Consider the following 17,199-nt stretch of genomic DNA (forward strand, 5'->3'; position numbering starts at 1 on the left):
ATACGTTATTAAAACAAAGAAAAAAATCCATTTACAGCAACAATAATAATAGGTAGGGACCATTAAGTATTATGAACTTTCCATGATCGTCTTTATTCATGCCAATAAATAATATTTCAGTGCCCATTCACGTTCTTAATCTGCCTCTACAAAGGTGTCCAAGCGGATGTCTCGGCGAGAGAAATGGGCCTAACATCGCCGAGCGTAATTTCTGAGGAGGGTCATCAGGAAGATATAAAGCCATTTCTGTACCCTTGATGTCTTTTTGAGTGCGCACCCTCTCGAGTCTAATGCGGACATCTCTACTATTATGCTCTGATTCACGGAATCACGAAATTTAAGATATATTGATTAAAGATTTGCAAGTTTTGCGACGAATAATACTTTATGTCAGTTTTCCAAATGGAGAAATTGCGCCATCATTTAGTATTAATCTTATTATAGTGTAAGAGGTCTTTATTTTAATAAAAATCTAATATTAGATGATAATAATTAAATATTGATATCACAAGTGTGCAATGAGTACCACACACTGGTGTGTTGCGTGCCTCAACTTTTCAATAGGTAGGTACATCAGGTACCTAATGGTAGGCATTGGACTCTAATGGTGCCTTGTACATTAACCACATTAGTTTCGAATCTACTTTAATAAGCAAAAACTCGTTCAATTTTAATGTCAGAGCCTCCGATATTTCGAAAAAACTTTTTGCGAAGGAAAATAAGTAGGTATACAACAGGTAGGTAGGTGTAGGTATATAACACAGGAGTATAAAGAAGAAATACAATTTATTTGATAATGCATCAATAGGGAATATGCACATTTTTATTTTATTATTTTAAACCACTTATCACATCGTTTTAACATAGTAAAAAATATAAACAATTTTATTAGTGATTGAAATATTTTTTTAAAAATTATTTAAAGTATCAATAAAATTTGACACATTTGAACGCCGCCATTTTACGCGCTCTTTGAATGACGTCACGTAGCGTGATTTGTATTAATATTGATGATAACTGTATGCACATAAAGGTATTATTAAACATTTTCAGGTTTCATCGTTATTTACATCATGGGAAAGGCTAAATAACCCCTTTATAAATATTTCCTGGACTTATTGTGCAAAACCAGTACTATAAACTATAAATACATTATATAGTGTTTTTTCTTTTGCAAAAGATGAGAAAATACGAAAAATGTGATGCAAGATTATAGGAAACAGATATAGTATCTCCAAAATCGCATCAACATTTGTATTTACTGTAACAAACAATAATTTTAGGTAAATGATTTTAAAATATTGCATTGATCATCTACTTCGTTAGGTACTTATCGACTTCTACAACAAATACTATCATTTGAAACACACAAAATGCATTATAATCTATTATAATATTATAAAGATAGGTGATTGGTTGAAGGTGGTAGAACCCTCTGTGGTTCGACTGCGGAGGCACTACCGCCACACCTATTTCTACCTAATAACAGCAGTGTTAGGTGATACTGTGTTCCGGTTTGAAGGGTGTGGTAGGAGACAGACTTTTCCGAGGCGTTCCAGCTTAGTTCTCAGGGGTAGCGGCGCATCTGTGGCCGACCTTAGGTGGGAATATCTAATCCTATCTGGGGTTGATTACATATGTCCATGGGCGGACTATATGCTCGTCTGCTACTCCTATATTATAAAAAAAAAATATTAACATAATAAGTTATGATCAGTTAAATATTTCCAAATTGACCTAGATGCATAAAAACCAGTTTATTCATTTTGCTTATTTTAGGTAAATAGTCCGATTGTGCTTTGACAAAACTACTTTCAATCATTGTTCTTGATTATTCCTAATAATACTATGTAGAAAAATCGCACTAGGTAATAAATAACACTGTAGGAATATAGACAAAAACAATTTTTCTCTCAAACAGTTTGAATATCGACGCCGATAAACATCGTAACACGCTATGTGACGTTATTTTTCGATTCGACCAATGGGAATGCGTTTTGCAAATTTGAATTTCGCGCGCATAATATACGATTTTTGATTAAAGTTTTAAACAATTTAACACGAAATAAAGAAAGAATAATGGTTTAGATGTAATTTCAGGACCGTAATGTACCGAGGAAAAAAATAACAAGCAAATCTAAATCACATGCATATTCCCTATTGCCGGGCAAGGACCTCTGTATTCACCCCCTGTATTACTATTAAAAACTAACACGGCAACGCCTATTGCTGCTGTTATTAGGCAGAAATAGGTATCTATAGAGGTGGTGGCTACGGAGTCGAATCACGAAGAGCTCTACCACCAGGTTTTATGCACCAAGTGAACAAATTTAACAAGAAGTGGTACTAGTGGCAAATTAACTATTTATTGTACTGTCACAATTTAAAAAAATAATAATTTGAGATTAACACGTATCTACTCGTACGCATGTATACCTTCTTTAATAGGATTTATTTAAAAGTGAAATTGATTTAAGGGGAATGACATTGGTATTTCTGGGGATCATCAGGAAGATATAACGCCCTTTCTGTATCCCTTGATGTGTTTTTAAGTGCGGACCCATTTGACCCTAACGTTCGAATCGACGCTCAAACTCCGCACTATAATGGACTATTTAATGAGTTGCTTTATTTAATGTAAGTAGTAAGGATCATTTTTATCCTGTTTTAAAATTAATAAACTAGTTTTCAATATCATGTGATAGCTGGCTGCATTGGTGCTATAGAAGTAATTGATACTTTTCAGTCTGTTTTTTACCGTCCATACCTTTCTGTTTCTGTAAGGATAACTAACATACTATAATCCTTTCTTAGAAATATGACAATATAAATAATTATTATAAATATGTTGAATTAATTAAAATATGTCCCAACCAACATAAAGGATTATTATAATGCTGCAAAAAATAAATACGTAATTTATATACTCTGAAGAATCAATTATACTTGCTTACTTTTATAATAAATACAAAAATAAAAATGAACATAAAATTAACTTTCTTAATAGTTGTCTATGGCCTTGCCGGATGTGGTCGTGGTGCTAGTGTTGCTATTCCATAAATCTCCGCGTCGCTTCGCTTTTGAATTGACAGTTCGCGGCGTCTTAACAGCTGTTCGACCATTGCGTGAACCTCAAAGTGTGGATATAAAGCAATTGGTTCATCACACGTGTTTGTGCTTATTAGGATTGAAACAATAACGGCGACTAATATATAGACCATGGAAGACGAGACAGGCGTTAAAGGTATTTAGATAGACATTATACTATTTAAAATAATCGTAAGAGCACGATGCGCAACCGAAATTGCGTGTTATCAATGTTCATTTTAACGTGCTCCTGCTTTTCTTTTGCGTATAACTTGATATTTATGGTTTATATCCTTTTCCCGAAACATGTTTTTGATTATAAATGCCCTCTGCAGTTACGCAAAAGCACATCTCTAATTTAATTTAACAAATCCTGAGACACTTTAGAATCTTCTCTCGACCTTACTTTAAGCCGGTATTATTTGAAAACTACATAGGTTTCTCAAATATACATATGTAGACAATTACTCATATATTATGTAGAACTCGATTTAAGTATTGCACAATAGTTATCATGCAACAATGGAAAAGAGTGACCATGTGATACAAACGATGATTATAGTATGCTGCACAAGTTTTAAGGTTAAATAAAATATAGTATTTCAAAACGTTTGCGTATTTTATTATTTAGGTACAATGGAGATTAAAATGTGTATTGTTATAAAAATAATTATTTAAAAATAATATCCACATCAGAAGAGACTAGATCATAACTTCAATTTAATTTTACACCTTATACCATTTTGGTCTAGGTGAAGAGGTACTTTTTAATGTTAATACTTTATAGTATTTAGTAAAATATGCACCATTTATTGCACTGATTGGTTTACTCTACCTATTCATGATGATAACTTTTTGGCTATTATTTTTTGTTAATTTTATATTCTTCTAGGCAAATGTCACATCTTTATTTACGTATTCTACAATATTTATTTAAATTTATATTACAAAAGAAAGGAAAAAAATGTACATATTATTTTATTGCATGTTTCCACTATTTTGTTTCGTGGAGTCAATCAGTTTATGTAATAAAGTGTCCATAGATGTGTCTATTATATTTTAAAATGTGTTCTTTTTTTTTCATTACAGCGCCAGTAACTCGGCTTCGAAGGAGATTGTCTGTGGAGCAGTCTGATGATGCTAAGTCATCCTCAGCACCAAATACACCAACCAAGAAGAGAGGTGGCAGGCGGGCAGCTAAACCTGAGCTGGATCTCATTGATGAAAATGGTAATTATTATTTCATATCTCTCTCTCTCTCTCTCTTAATCAATACAATAAATTCAATAAAACTGTGATTGATATGATGTCAACTTTCCACTTCAAAACTAATATCATGACATGTTAAAACTACAATAATCTAATTTGCATACAGTAAACATACTCTGTAATTAATTAGTGTTTAATTTTGAAGATTTTTCTCTTTATATTTTGGTTCCTATTTATTTTCTTGGAAAAAAACTAATATTTCTGCAATATATTAGGGTTGAGCTTGCTGCTTGCTTCTTTTCTTGTAAGTTTTTATTAACATTCTTGCCAGCATCCAAAATCTGGATAAGAAAAGCAAAGATCCCTTTATATTAAGCTTGCTTTCAATTAAAATTTAAAGCTTTGAAGCCTTTTTAACTGAAATATTCTTCATGTCATCTAAAATGAACCTTAGATATGTTTAGTAGAAAATAAAAAACATTTTTGTATATTCTTCGTTCTATTTGACTATTTCAGCCCCTGAAATGAACACCTCAACTAGATCAAAGAAAACAATTGTGAAAGACATAGAATTAATTGAAGAGAAACCAGTGACACCTTCCCGACGTAGTGCCCGGATAAAGTCTAACACTAGTATTGTGTCGGAAACAACACAAGGAATTGATTCACCTAGGGCCAAAAGAGCTGCTCGTAGAACGTCTCAAGTCGGTATGTATTCATTGTGGATATGTTTACTCATCTGCTGTACTTGGTTTTGTGTTGTAAAGTAAATATTATAAACTCCTTATTATAGTACTTTTGTTTAGAAAATAGTTAAATCCTTTGTGGTTCTAGTCCACACTGCTATGCTTATTGTGTTCCAGTTTAAAAGGTGTTAAGAAATAGATGCAAACTTAGACCTCAGGAGCAAGTTAACAATGCATCTGTGGCTGATTTTAGGTTGCACTCTTATTCTATCTGGGGTTGATTTCAGATGTCCATGACAATAGTGACCACTTATTATCAGGTGGACTGTATGTTGTTTGCTACTTTTAAATCGTAAAATAATCGTCTGCATCAGATTCTGAAATATCATCCATCAGGAATGTGTTAGGGACACATCTGTCCGCATGTACATTAAAGTTATTTAAAGTCTTTGGTACAGAAAGATAATAGTTACAATATGGTCCTTAGAAATTTAAATTTTACAGATAATTAGTATTGCTACTTACTATATGTTAAATATAATATGTTAAGTTAATACAACTTTTTTTTTTTAGGGAGCGACAACGAGGCTCCTCTTACACCTGCAAGGCAGACCAGGCGTACGCGGAAGGATTCGGCATCAAATGCTGAAAAAGGTATAGGATATTATCAATACATTGCTTAATATCTACCTTTACCTACCTACCTTTCAAGGATGTAAAGGAATTAAATGAGCTTCTATGGTAGAATAAATAAATTTAAAAAGTAAGTTCTCAATTAAATATTTTAATTTTAAATTTCAGTTGAAACACAATCTTCGGAAATACCGATTGCGCCTATAGCGGAAGCCATTGTTGAAGAATCAGAACCGCCTTTAACGAAGTCTCAAAGAAAGAATGAAAAAGATAATGAAGAAAATCATTCCCCCAGTGGCCTTCGTAAAAGTCCAAGACTTAGTTTGAAGAAGAACAAAAGTATTAATGTAATAGATTCAGATAATACAGTAGATAATAAAGCAGATAATGAATCTGAAGACCTTAATAACTCAAATAAAGAAAATGAAACAACTCCAGAAAAACAATCTGACAAAAATACATCATCACTTGAAAATAGAAATGATTTATCTAAGGTAGACAAAAATAGACTTTCAGCGGCCAGTGCAGAGTTAATTAAACATTTAAATAATGAACCAGATAAAAACAAAAATGTTCTAAACAAAAGTTCCTCATTAGCTGTAGATACACAAGGCTTTAAAAGTAAAAGACATAGATCTAAATCATGGACAACTCTTGCAGACCCCGAATCAAATGATAATAAATGTTATAGCGATAGCGAAAGTGCAAAGAAAACAAGAAAATCCTTACTAAACAATTCCAACTGTATTGATATGCAAAATAATAATAAGTTGAATGTATCTGTTGATCAGAAACAAATAAAATTAAAGGAAGTTTCTGCAAAACTCACAAAGGATGTAGTTAATTCGCCAAATCGAAATGAAGAACAAAAATTGTTATCACCATCATCCGAAAAACCTGGTAATACTTCAACACTAGAAAGCCTATTCGAAAAGGATCCTACTCATACTGTACAACCTATGGTGTACATAGATGAATCTGACTCAAATTCAGAAAAGCAAAATGATCGAAAAATCACAAGGGATGAAGATCAATGTGTTCCTGTTGTTGTGTCCCATCTAATTGGGCATGAGGCACCACCACAAGAGGAAAGCAATGACAATAGTTTTAACTTGAATAAGGGTAATGAAAAAGATAGTTCATTAACTAAGATAGATAACAAAAACGACAGCTGTGAACCTATGGATGTTGATGAAACTATACCTGACAATATTATACCAAATACCTCACTTTCTAAAACACTCAATACATCTAAGAATGAAGTCAATGAAAGTAGTGATCAACATACTAAAGATAGTACTGCCGAAAGAAATAAAAGTAGAAAATCATCTTTAAACTTGTCCACATCGCAGAACCTTGAAAAAACAGCAAATGAAAACAAAAGCACATTAGTCCTGTCACAACTCAAAGATATTTCAAACGAAAACAATGAATCGCAGTCTCCACAAATTCCTACTCATAAAATATTGTCGAAATCTGATCATGCATTAGATGTGACACAAGATGATGAAGCCGGGAAAAAAAATCGTTCACTTAACTATTTGACCAGCACTCCTCTTCAGCAAAAAAGCTTAGTAAAACTAGCTCTGCAAGGAAATACTTCAGGCATAACTTGTAATAATACCAGTAAAATAGACAAAACGTCCAAAAACATGGAAGAAGACGTATCAAGTACCTCAAAGTTGTCTAACAAATCTGAAAACTCTTCAGAAGAGTCAATGTCAGGTGAAGAATCAGAAGAAGAGCAAGATGAAAGTAATTTTGTGGATGATGAAGCGGAAGACGCGGGCGACGACTATGAATCAGGTGACAGTAAAGATGAAGATGAAGAGCAGTATGAACGAGAGAATGAAATCATACAGAAGGGTGAAACACTTACTTCTGAAGATGAATTATCCAATGATTCAGACTATGAAAAAGATTCATTTATTGTCAGTTCCGATGAAGAAGATAATGATTTATTAGATGGATCTGGCGATGATCTGTCTATGAGTGATAATGAACTTAAAATGACTGCAAAGTCGAAGCAGAAATACAATGAACGTAAGATGAAAGAACAGAAAAAGGCGTCGAGAGAAATGTTTGAGGCGAGGCATAAGCTGAATGTATCAAACAAAAGTAATAAATCAGAATCGTCTAAAGTAAAGAGAGGTCGAGCAGTGATAGATTCCTCAGAATCAGAAGAGGAAGACATCGAAGTAAAAGTAAAGAAAAATAACAGAATGAGATTAGATTCTAGTCATGAAACTAGTGTTAATAAATCATTGGAACATAATGTTAGCACAAAAAAAGATAAAAGCTTATCAAAATCAGTTAATAATGAAAGTCTGAATAACGAGGTAGAAATGACAATTTGTGATGAAAACGCTAATGATGATATTGATCCTTTGGCAGTGGAAATTAAACAAGAGCCAAAAACGCCACAAAAGAAAAACGCAAATACTTCAGTTAAATTTGTTGATCCGGAGAACATGGAAGAAAACGAAGTTGATAAAAATAAATCACAGACAAATAAGACATTGGTTGATGATCCGCTAGAAGAATCAGACGAAGCTAGTTCAGATAGTAGCGACAATGTACATATTCAAAATTATGACTCTATTCTAAACGAATTAAATAAGAATAATAGGACGAAGAAAAATAAGGATGGCGACATTTCACTCAATTTAGATAGAAAAACCAAACCAAAGAAAACTGTGCCTATTGTTGATCAACTTAACCTTACGCAGATCAAACCGAAAAAGATGAAGAAAAAGCGATCTGAAGATGAAGTTGATTCTAGTAATAAATCTTGTGATGAGAAATCCATTTCAAAGAAGGAACATACTAATGATGATAGTGATGATTCGATTGATTTACACCTTCTGTTTTCCGAAGAAAGTAACAGCAGTGATGCTATGCAAAGTAAAGATAACATTGAACTGAAAAGTAATGAAGAAGAATCTTTTATTCCATTGAAAGAAAGCCAGGGCAAAACCAATATGCTGGAAACTTCCGGTGAGATCCATTTACAATTAATGAAATAATAATACTTTGTACCTTAATGTACCATAAATATATAATGTTATAACATGTGTATACCAATATCGTATATGTAAAGTATGAAACTTGAAACCAACACGAAATTAAATTATAGTTCAAATATGTATTTAATACACTAATAAACTATATTTATCTTTTACAGTCACCAATGAGAGTGCTAAAAAGAAAAATAAGAAACGCAAATCTCTAAACAAATCAAAAATTGACGATGACGAATGTGGTAAGTCATTTCGTTACAAATAATACCTGCTACTAGAAACTACTACTATATTCAAATAAATAATTATCAAGGTACATCTTATAAATAAAGATTATGACGATGATTATAAAGTGATGTATCAAGTTGCAGCTTGCAATTTTCCAGTTTAATGCAAGTTTATAAGTAGCTAAATAAGGATTGATTTTGTATATTATAATAGCTTTTTACTGTCGTACTATAAACTTTAACTTATTTTTTCACTCTATTTTTTCACATTTCTATCATACTCTTCAACACATAATACAGGTCTATGTTCTTCAACCCTCAACATACTGTCTAGTTGGTTGCAATACTCGTCGCCGAATCGCTTTTCAAATATACGATCGAAATCTCTGCTGCAAAAAATTGGCTTGTTCAATATATCACACATCTGGTACTATAATGAATAAGTAATTTTCTTTACTTTCTTTCGACAAGTGAAAAAATGGAAAAAATACCAGTTAGTCTAGTTGTTAGTTTTTTTCCGACTGTTAAGGTTAATGTTTTTCAAGCATGTGTATGTATGTCTCAGTCTTTGGCACGCCCCATAGTCCAACTGTCTTTGATTTTATGAGGTGTCGTTAGATTCGTCTTATTGTGTTTCGTTCTATAGCCCAATTGTCTTAATTTTGACATATCAGGTGTCATTAGATTCGTCTAATTTTAAGAGTTACATAACCTATATTTTCAGAATTGGGTTTTTGCTTGAATTTTACAGATGACAGTGCCGATGTACAATTCTTTATAGACACAACTGGCACCCATAATTCCACAGCGCTTGAAAAATCTCTTAATGTTAGTACTACAAAGAAGAAAGCAAAGGCCATTGTAAAAGAAGGTAAGATTTCATAACACGTTCACATTTTTGCAAATTAATAAATAAATAATTTGGTGGCTTTATGTCAAATTTAAAATATAAAATTACTAAATACATTTAGGTGAAAATGTCTTATGATACCTTATGTATGGGAATACCCAGTCGCACTTTTCTGTATGATAAAACTTGGTCTTGTTTCAATCGCTTATAACTAAGAGTACGCTCGACAAATTTGTAGGAGTTTGTCTTTCATTGTTTCTATATTTGTTAGTTATTTGTTTGTTAATATTAGTTCTTGACAATGCATGTTGTACAATTTTTCACACTCGTTTATTAAATAAATAAAATAACAAACAATTAATTTTTGCAAAATGTATAGTTTGTTTTATTTAAGTTGTTCTCAATCAATTTATTTAATGTTAATCTATTCATCAATTCTGTTGTTATTACAGAGGGTAATTCTGATTCAGATGCACCTGTTGAAGTATCAAATAAAAGTATGCTAGAAAAACAAGTTGAATTAGAAGAACAAAATAATAAAATTAACACAAGTGTGTCATGGATCAATAAATCTGTCACAAAAACTCCCAAAAGCGATAAGAAAAAGAAAAAGTTGTCAGAATCTCTAGCTAAGGAACAAATTGGTATGTATTACACTATAGTATACAGGATTTTAAAGTTTGAAATGTAACTAAAGCTTCATTACGGTGATACAACAGAAGTGGCTTCGTCGTCGAAAAAAGTGTCATCTAGTCTGAATTTTTTTCGCCTCTTGATAATGGAAAGAGGGTATTCCTAAATTGGATTTGTTATAGCATATAAAACAGTTGTTCATATTTACGAGCTTTTTATCAAAATATATTTTTTATTTATATTTGGCCATAGTAATGATAAAGTTTGTGCCGGAAACATCCTTAATTGATTTTTTTTTAAATAATGTTGTCTGACTTTATTGAACAATTAAAATGTATTTTTAATATTGTGTAATCACAGTTATTTAACTATTTGCCTAAAATGACAATATCGGATTTTATGTAAATGTTGTATATTGTATTTATTTCAGATGACAAAGATGTTGATACAAATAGTAGTATTATGGAGCAAATTAGTCAAAATAATATAGAAGAAAAATTAAATCAGACAGGTATGTTATTTCTTTATTCCATAGACACAAAGAGTCTGAAACAGTTCTCAATTTATTTTTTATATCCTCTCGTATTATTTTAGATTTCACTTATGTTATGTGAAAAAAAATATTTGAGTTTTATCATGAAGTTAAAAAGAAACATTCATTGGTCCTTAGATAAATTGTACATCTATTTAAAAATAAATGTATTTTAATTTTTCTTAACACGAACACATAAGTAATTTTAAACTATTTCATATTTCAGAAAATGGAGATAAATCCCTTAACAAATCAAGTACAAAAAAATCGAAGGGTCAAAAGAAAAGATTGTCAGAATCCAATTCAGAACAAAAAGGTGGGTAACACACAATTTAACTATATTGTATGTTATTGAATGCTTATAAAAGTAGAATAAGTCTTTTTTACTGTTAAATCAGTAGAAATTGCTGGATCATCATTAGACTGTAGTAAGTCTTACTGTAAGATGAGTATACTATTGTGATTTTTCACTTTTAAAATTTTGATGTATCACAATGACAGAAAATCCGTTAAATTACTATACAAAGTTTTTATGTAGGCATATATGTATCTCGGAGAAGGTCGGCTCTCATCGACATCATTGATAGAATTTCTGGGTTTTGTGGGTGTTGTCATAGCGTAGATGCAGGCACAAACACAGTAAACAGTAATTTTATTTTAATTTCAATAGTCTTTTCATTGTCAAATTACTGGCAAATTAGAATGATTGATATTTGCAATTGTTATATCTACAGACTTCAAGACCTAGACACCCTAAAAATTTAGATAACATTTTCAAGATTTCTTAGCAATTATGTTGTACGCAATTGCTGTATGTTTAATGTCATGCTTTTGGCTCAAAAAAATGATATGCATTTAATGTATTTAATACAGAACCCTTTAAACATATCAGTTAACTTGGTAATGAAAATTTATTTTTACTTATTAATTAATAATTCATACTTGTTTATTTATTAATAGATGAACAAGATGCCGATGGTGTGCCTGCAATTAAAATGAACACAAGTATTGTTGAAGAATTTGGTGGACAAGATATAATTGAAGAAATAGGAAATGACACGGGTTCGTTAATTTACGTTACTTTCCTATATTCATTTTCTGAATAATAAATGTTATTTTATCGATTTCCATATACATTTAACATATTATTATATTGATAAACACATTTAAAATTGTTAAGTAAAATGCCTTATTTAATAATAAAACTATATTTTCAGGTGCAGCAGATAAGTCCGTAAATAAATCTATAGCCAAGACACCTAAGAGTGATAAGAAAAAGAAGAAACGGTTATCAGAATCTCAATTAGAACAAATAGGTATTGGAAATTAATTTATGTAATATTGCTAGATTATCGATATTAATTAATTGAAATCATCCCTCGCAGTAGTCGAAATTGCCGTAAATAAAAACTAAAATTGAATAGTTCTAAAGTTCAATATATTATACATATTTACCGGACATAATAAGAAAACTGTTGTACTAGAAAGAAAATTTAAATAAATTTCGTCTTTGTGTTCAATTTATAACTTTAATTATGTCACAACTCAAATCGCACTCATGCTCGCTGAAACCTCATTCGTAAAAAGAGATTGTAGAAAGATGCCCTTTGCTAATTTATATTGGTTACTATATTCGCTCACCAAATTTACTATCGCGATTTATATTACTCAGCCTTTCTATAGTTTCTAGCAAATATTTTGTTAAACAATCAACAAGTATATTTTTTGCCTTTTTCAGCAATAGAAGTCACAACTGAAACAGATCACAACATTTCATTGAATAGTTCTAAGAAACAAAAGTCTGACAATACTGAAGAAGTTATTGAAGGTAAAATTTTCATCTTATACAAATTCATGGATTGTTATTGTTAAATAGTCTTTCTTGTTTCATAAATTTTTCGTCCAATCTATTATTGTGTATATTTGTAGTAATTTTAAAAATATCGAAGTATTGGGCCCCGTTAAATCATATATACAAACTATTACAGACATTGAAGGTATCATATATGGTCCGTAGCAGATAGTCATATTTTTCTATACAATATTTTGACAGGCAGGATCCGCAGTATATTTAAATACATTTATATACATTCTATAGGAAAATATAATGCTGTCTGCAACAGCATGATATACACCGCTATCACCTAAAGAGATTTAAATGAACCTTAAACATTAACTAACAATTCTCTTTTCAGATACATCTGTAAACAAATCGTTAATAAAAACACCTAACAGTACAAAGAAGAAAGCTAAGAAGTTATCAGAATCTAATACCGTAGAAAATATAGGTGAGTTAATACGAGGGTGCGTTTTTAAGTCCGCGGAATGGCAGGGTTGGAGGGGGGATAGCGGGCTCGTTAAGGGCGGTACGTGTTAAGTGACTCATAAATAGTATAAATATAAAGTTTTATCACAATTGCATCATTAGTTTTAAAACTATCGACAATTAAACAACTCAATCCGGAAGAAAATTGGAAGTATGGAGAAAATCGAGCATCGCGCCGTTATAAAGTTCCTTACCAAGCAAGGAAAGTCTGTGCAAATCATAATGGAAGAGATGTCATCGGTTTACGGGGACTCTTGCCCTGGAAAAACGATGGTTTACAAGTGGAACAACCTTTTTAAGCAAGGCAGGGATTCACTTGAAGACGACCCACGACCAGGACGGTCTGTTGAGGTGACCATTCCGGAAACGATAGCGGAAGTCGAAAAATTAGTACTGGAAGATGCTCGGCTAAAGAAGAAACAGCTTGCAGAAATGGTTGGAGTATCGGATACAACCATTTTTAAAATTCTGCATGACCATCTTGGCATGACTAAGGTCAGCGCGCGGTGGGTGCCGAGAATGCTCACGCCGCCTCAGAAACAACAGCGCGTTGAATGTTCCCGTGCGTTTTTGAACCTCTGTGGAGAAGATAAGGATATTGTACTGAATCGAATTGTTACTGGAGATGAAACTTGGGTTCACCGTTATGAACCTGAGTCTAAACAAGACTCCATGCAGTGGCATAAAAAGGGTACAGCACCTCCTAATAAGTTTAAGGTGTCACAATCGGCCGGCAAACTCATGGCGACAGTCTTTTGGGATGCAGAAGGAATTTTGTTAATAGATTACAAAGATAAAGGTGTCTCTATAACCGGAGAATATTACGCAACAATCTTGGAGCGGTTAAAAGAAGCCATCAAAGAAAAAAGACGAGGAAAATTATCCAGAGGTGTCCTGCTGTTGCACGACAATGCGCCCGTACACAAGAGCCGTATTGCACTGGCTGCCCTGCATAAGGTGGGCTTTGATATTTTAAATCACCCACCCTATAGTCCAGACCTGGCTCCCAGCGATTATTATCTCTTTCCAAAAATGAAAAAAGAGCTTCGTGAAAAGAAATTTTCTACAGACGAAGAAGTAAAGGACGCAATTTCCTCGTATTTTTCCGACAAGGACAAAACATTTTTTTATGAGGATTTAAATAAGTTAATACAAAGATCTAAAAAATGCATTCGTCTTGCAGGAGAATATGTAGAAAAAGAAAAATAATTTTGACATTTTATTTTCGCTCCTTGCCCCTCATTTGATCAAGTTTTTGATATTAATGTTATCTTACTCTAATGCATTTAGATTGGAAGTACTTCAAACTACACATCATTACCATTGAAATAATCGTTTGTTTCAAAATATACTTGCTATTCTCTCTAATACATATTTTTTATAATACAGATGAAATTGCGACAGAACAGAATGAGGGCGTTGGCAGTATAAAGAAAAATAAAAAGAAAACTTCAATTAATTTAACTGATGAAACATTAACAAAAGGTTAGCTTAGTATTTTATTGATTAAAACTATTTTGTTTTTATAATATAGACATCTAATTTTCTTAGCTTACATGATGAAATACGTTCTTAGTTAAAATACTGTTGAGTCTTTCTTAATTTTTATGGTGCTTTTGCAATAAGGCAAAGGCATGTGTTAAGTATAACATTGGTATTAATAGAGGCAGAAATATATTTTTACCTCGACGCTGTGAACGGAATGATATGGACCACAAAAAAGTATATACATTAGTAGAACTCTGTGTAATTAAAATAAATTAATCTAAACTAAATATTAATTTTACAGAAGACAAAAATGAGAGCGCCGATGAAGTATCAAGTTCAAAAAAACGCAAAAGGAAGTCATCGCTTAATAAGACCGACCGAGAAGAAGGTAAACAATCACAATTGTTTTCTTTGGCTTTCTAAGGTCAGTTCGTAGATCGATCGGAAGTCTGGATAAGAATTTTATCCTTAATTTAAGGGACGAGGCATTCCATATTATAGATGTCCATGGGTGGCAGTAGCTACTTAACATCAGGTAGACTGCATGCTCGTCTGCTGCTACTGTGCTATATAATAAAAAGTGTCATTTTTGAGTCGAATATTATAGTATACACACTTCTGACATAATTTTACTCAACACCTATGGATGACTACTTGGTTCTAAATTTGCTCTAGGTGGGTAAATTTTATGGAATTTTAACTTTTTACCCTATTTCAGATGTTGAATCCGCAGATACTTCTAAGACTTTAAATGTGTCTATCACAACTAGCAGTCTAAAGAAAAAACGTAAAATTTCACACAATGTTGAGGATTCAGAAAACAATGCTCAAGGTAAAATGAAACATCTACTTTTTTATCGGTACCTATGTGTTTAATTTTTATTATGCATAACTATCGTCCATACTTTTGCAGGTCAACTGACAAATAATGTAGAAATTCCAAAAGAAGAAAAGAAACTAAGCCATGACATTGACAAGACAAAGCAAAGGCATCCACTACCTGACCAAAGTAACATTCAAATCGACACTATTAATACAGGTTTGTTATTGTAACAATATCTAAATTATCAGGCTTCCTCAAATGGCTCGACTATAATTTATTGTGCGTAAATTATTATTATAAATTATATTATACGCAATTTTCTGGGCATAAAAATAGTAATTATGTCCATATTATACAAGTATACAAATAATATATAGATTCGTCTTTGATAAACTGATTGTCCTTTATTTTTTCTTAAATGTATAAATAATTGTTTCAGATATTATCGTAACCAAGAAAAAAGGTTCCAAAAAACGTAAGGAACGGGAAGATGATGAAGAAAGTAATCTGGCAAAGGTTACTTACTTTTGTGTATTTTTTTTATTTCCTGGAAGCATTAACGATCGTACAACCCACCCGACATAAAGTAATTACTGCCTCGCCCACGAACATCTAGCACCCATCATAATCATAATATAATCTCTTTTGCTTGGTTTTAATGTTGAAAACAGTATGCCGTCGCAAAAAGAAGTGTTCTTCGACTTTTATTCATATCCGTAATAAAATCAATTTGTTTAGGTAATATTCACTTGGAATTAAACAATTAATTTGATTTTTAGGTTACGAAAATAGACTCTTCAGACAAAATGCCTGTGCCGCGATTACCCACAAGTATTTTGAACCAACTTGAAGACAAATCAAAGAAAAAGAACCATGAAGTCACAAAACCCAAAGCAATATCGACGACTAACTTTGTTGTAGAAGAAAACAAAATCCGAAAAATAAAGCCCTCTAACTACCTGGAAGAAAGCATTTATATACATGAAGACGAAACATCGGAAATACAGAAGCAAAAACGTATCAAAAACCCAAAAGTTTTACCGTTTCTTCCGACTGTGTCGACATCAAATAGCGGTTATACCACAAACTTTAAAGTGAACATTATACCAAAAGAAGTCAAATTTGTAGCTAAATTGAGCGAAGTCGGCAATTTCAAAAATGATTACCTGCAAAATAAAAAAATGAAGCGATTGGGCACATACGAACATTATAAACGAAATAGAAATATTAAAATGTCCAAGTTCTAATATTCCTGCATAAAAATGCGTTCTATATTGATTCCGCCTTAATGCTCTTTACTTTCCGCTTTCTTTCTATACCTATTTTTATTATTCTACTCTATTTTGTTTTCTTTTTAGGATAAATGTTTATGTTACTTAATTTTACTATTATTTATATCGTAAAAATTAGCATGATAATGATAATTTACTCTTATTGTTAGTTTAATCATTGATTTCTTTGTTATGACTATAATGTTACAATTTACCTAATAATATATAATTTATAATGTGAATAAATGTACCCACAGTGGTCAGAAATGTTTTTGTCGTATGGCAAAATAACAGAATGAGATATTGAATATAAGTAAAAAAAAAACTGGAATATTGTGAAATAGGTAACTTCTCGTTCTTGTTATAAACGTTAATTGTTAACTGTGTGACAGATGAACATATTATAACTTTAGT

At 31.8% G+C, this 17,199-nt stretch overlaps 1 protein-coding gene across 1 annotated transcript; it reads left to right on the forward strand.

Moving 5' to 3' along the window:
* The first annotated feature begins 3,075 nt into the window (after positions 1–3,075).
* On the forward strand, positions 3,076–17,013 carry LOC140750603 (uncharacterized). Its single transcript, XM_073084251.1, has 20 exons — positions 3,076–3,244; positions 4,177–4,317; positions 4,813–5,004; positions 5,556–5,636; positions 5,784–8,612; positions 8,800–8,877; positions 9,614–9,733; positions 10,165–10,356; positions 10,776–10,856; positions 11,104–11,193; positions 11,838–11,939; positions 12,095–12,193; positions 12,616–12,705; positions 13,073–13,165; positions 14,593–14,688; positions 14,993–15,079; positions 15,410–15,523; positions 15,605–15,730; positions 15,954–16,030; positions 16,294–17,013. The coding sequence occupies exons 1-20, from the start codon at positions 3,220–3,222 to the stop codon at positions 16,759–16,761; spliced, it is 5,181 nt and encodes a 1,726-aa protein (XP_072940352.1). The 5' UTR covers positions 3,076–3,219; the 3' UTR covers positions 16,762–17,013.
* Positions 17,014–17,199: the final 186 nt, after the last annotated feature.

Source organism: Epargyreus clarus, unplaced genomic scaffold, assembly GCF_041222505.1.
Source record: "Epargyreus clarus isolate Ecla_fem2 unplaced genomic scaffold, WU_Ecla_fem_2.2 ptg000021l, whole genome shotgun sequence".
NCBI classification, from domain to species: Eukaryota; Metazoa; Arthropoda; class Insecta; order Lepidoptera; family Hesperiidae; genus Epargyreus; species Epargyreus clarus.

Coding starts and splice junctions, on each gene's coding strand:
- LOC140750603 (XM_073084251.1), top strand. CDS start 3,220: ATGGAAGACGAGACAGGCGTTAAAG. Junction 12,194..12,615: donor ATCTCAATTAGAACAAATAG/GTATTGGAAATT, acceptor TGCCTTTTTCAG/CAATAGAAGTCACAACTGAA. Junction 15,080..15,409: donor TAAGACCGACCGAGAAGAAG/GTAAACAATCAC, acceptor ACCCTATTTCAG/ATGTTGAATCCGCAGATACT.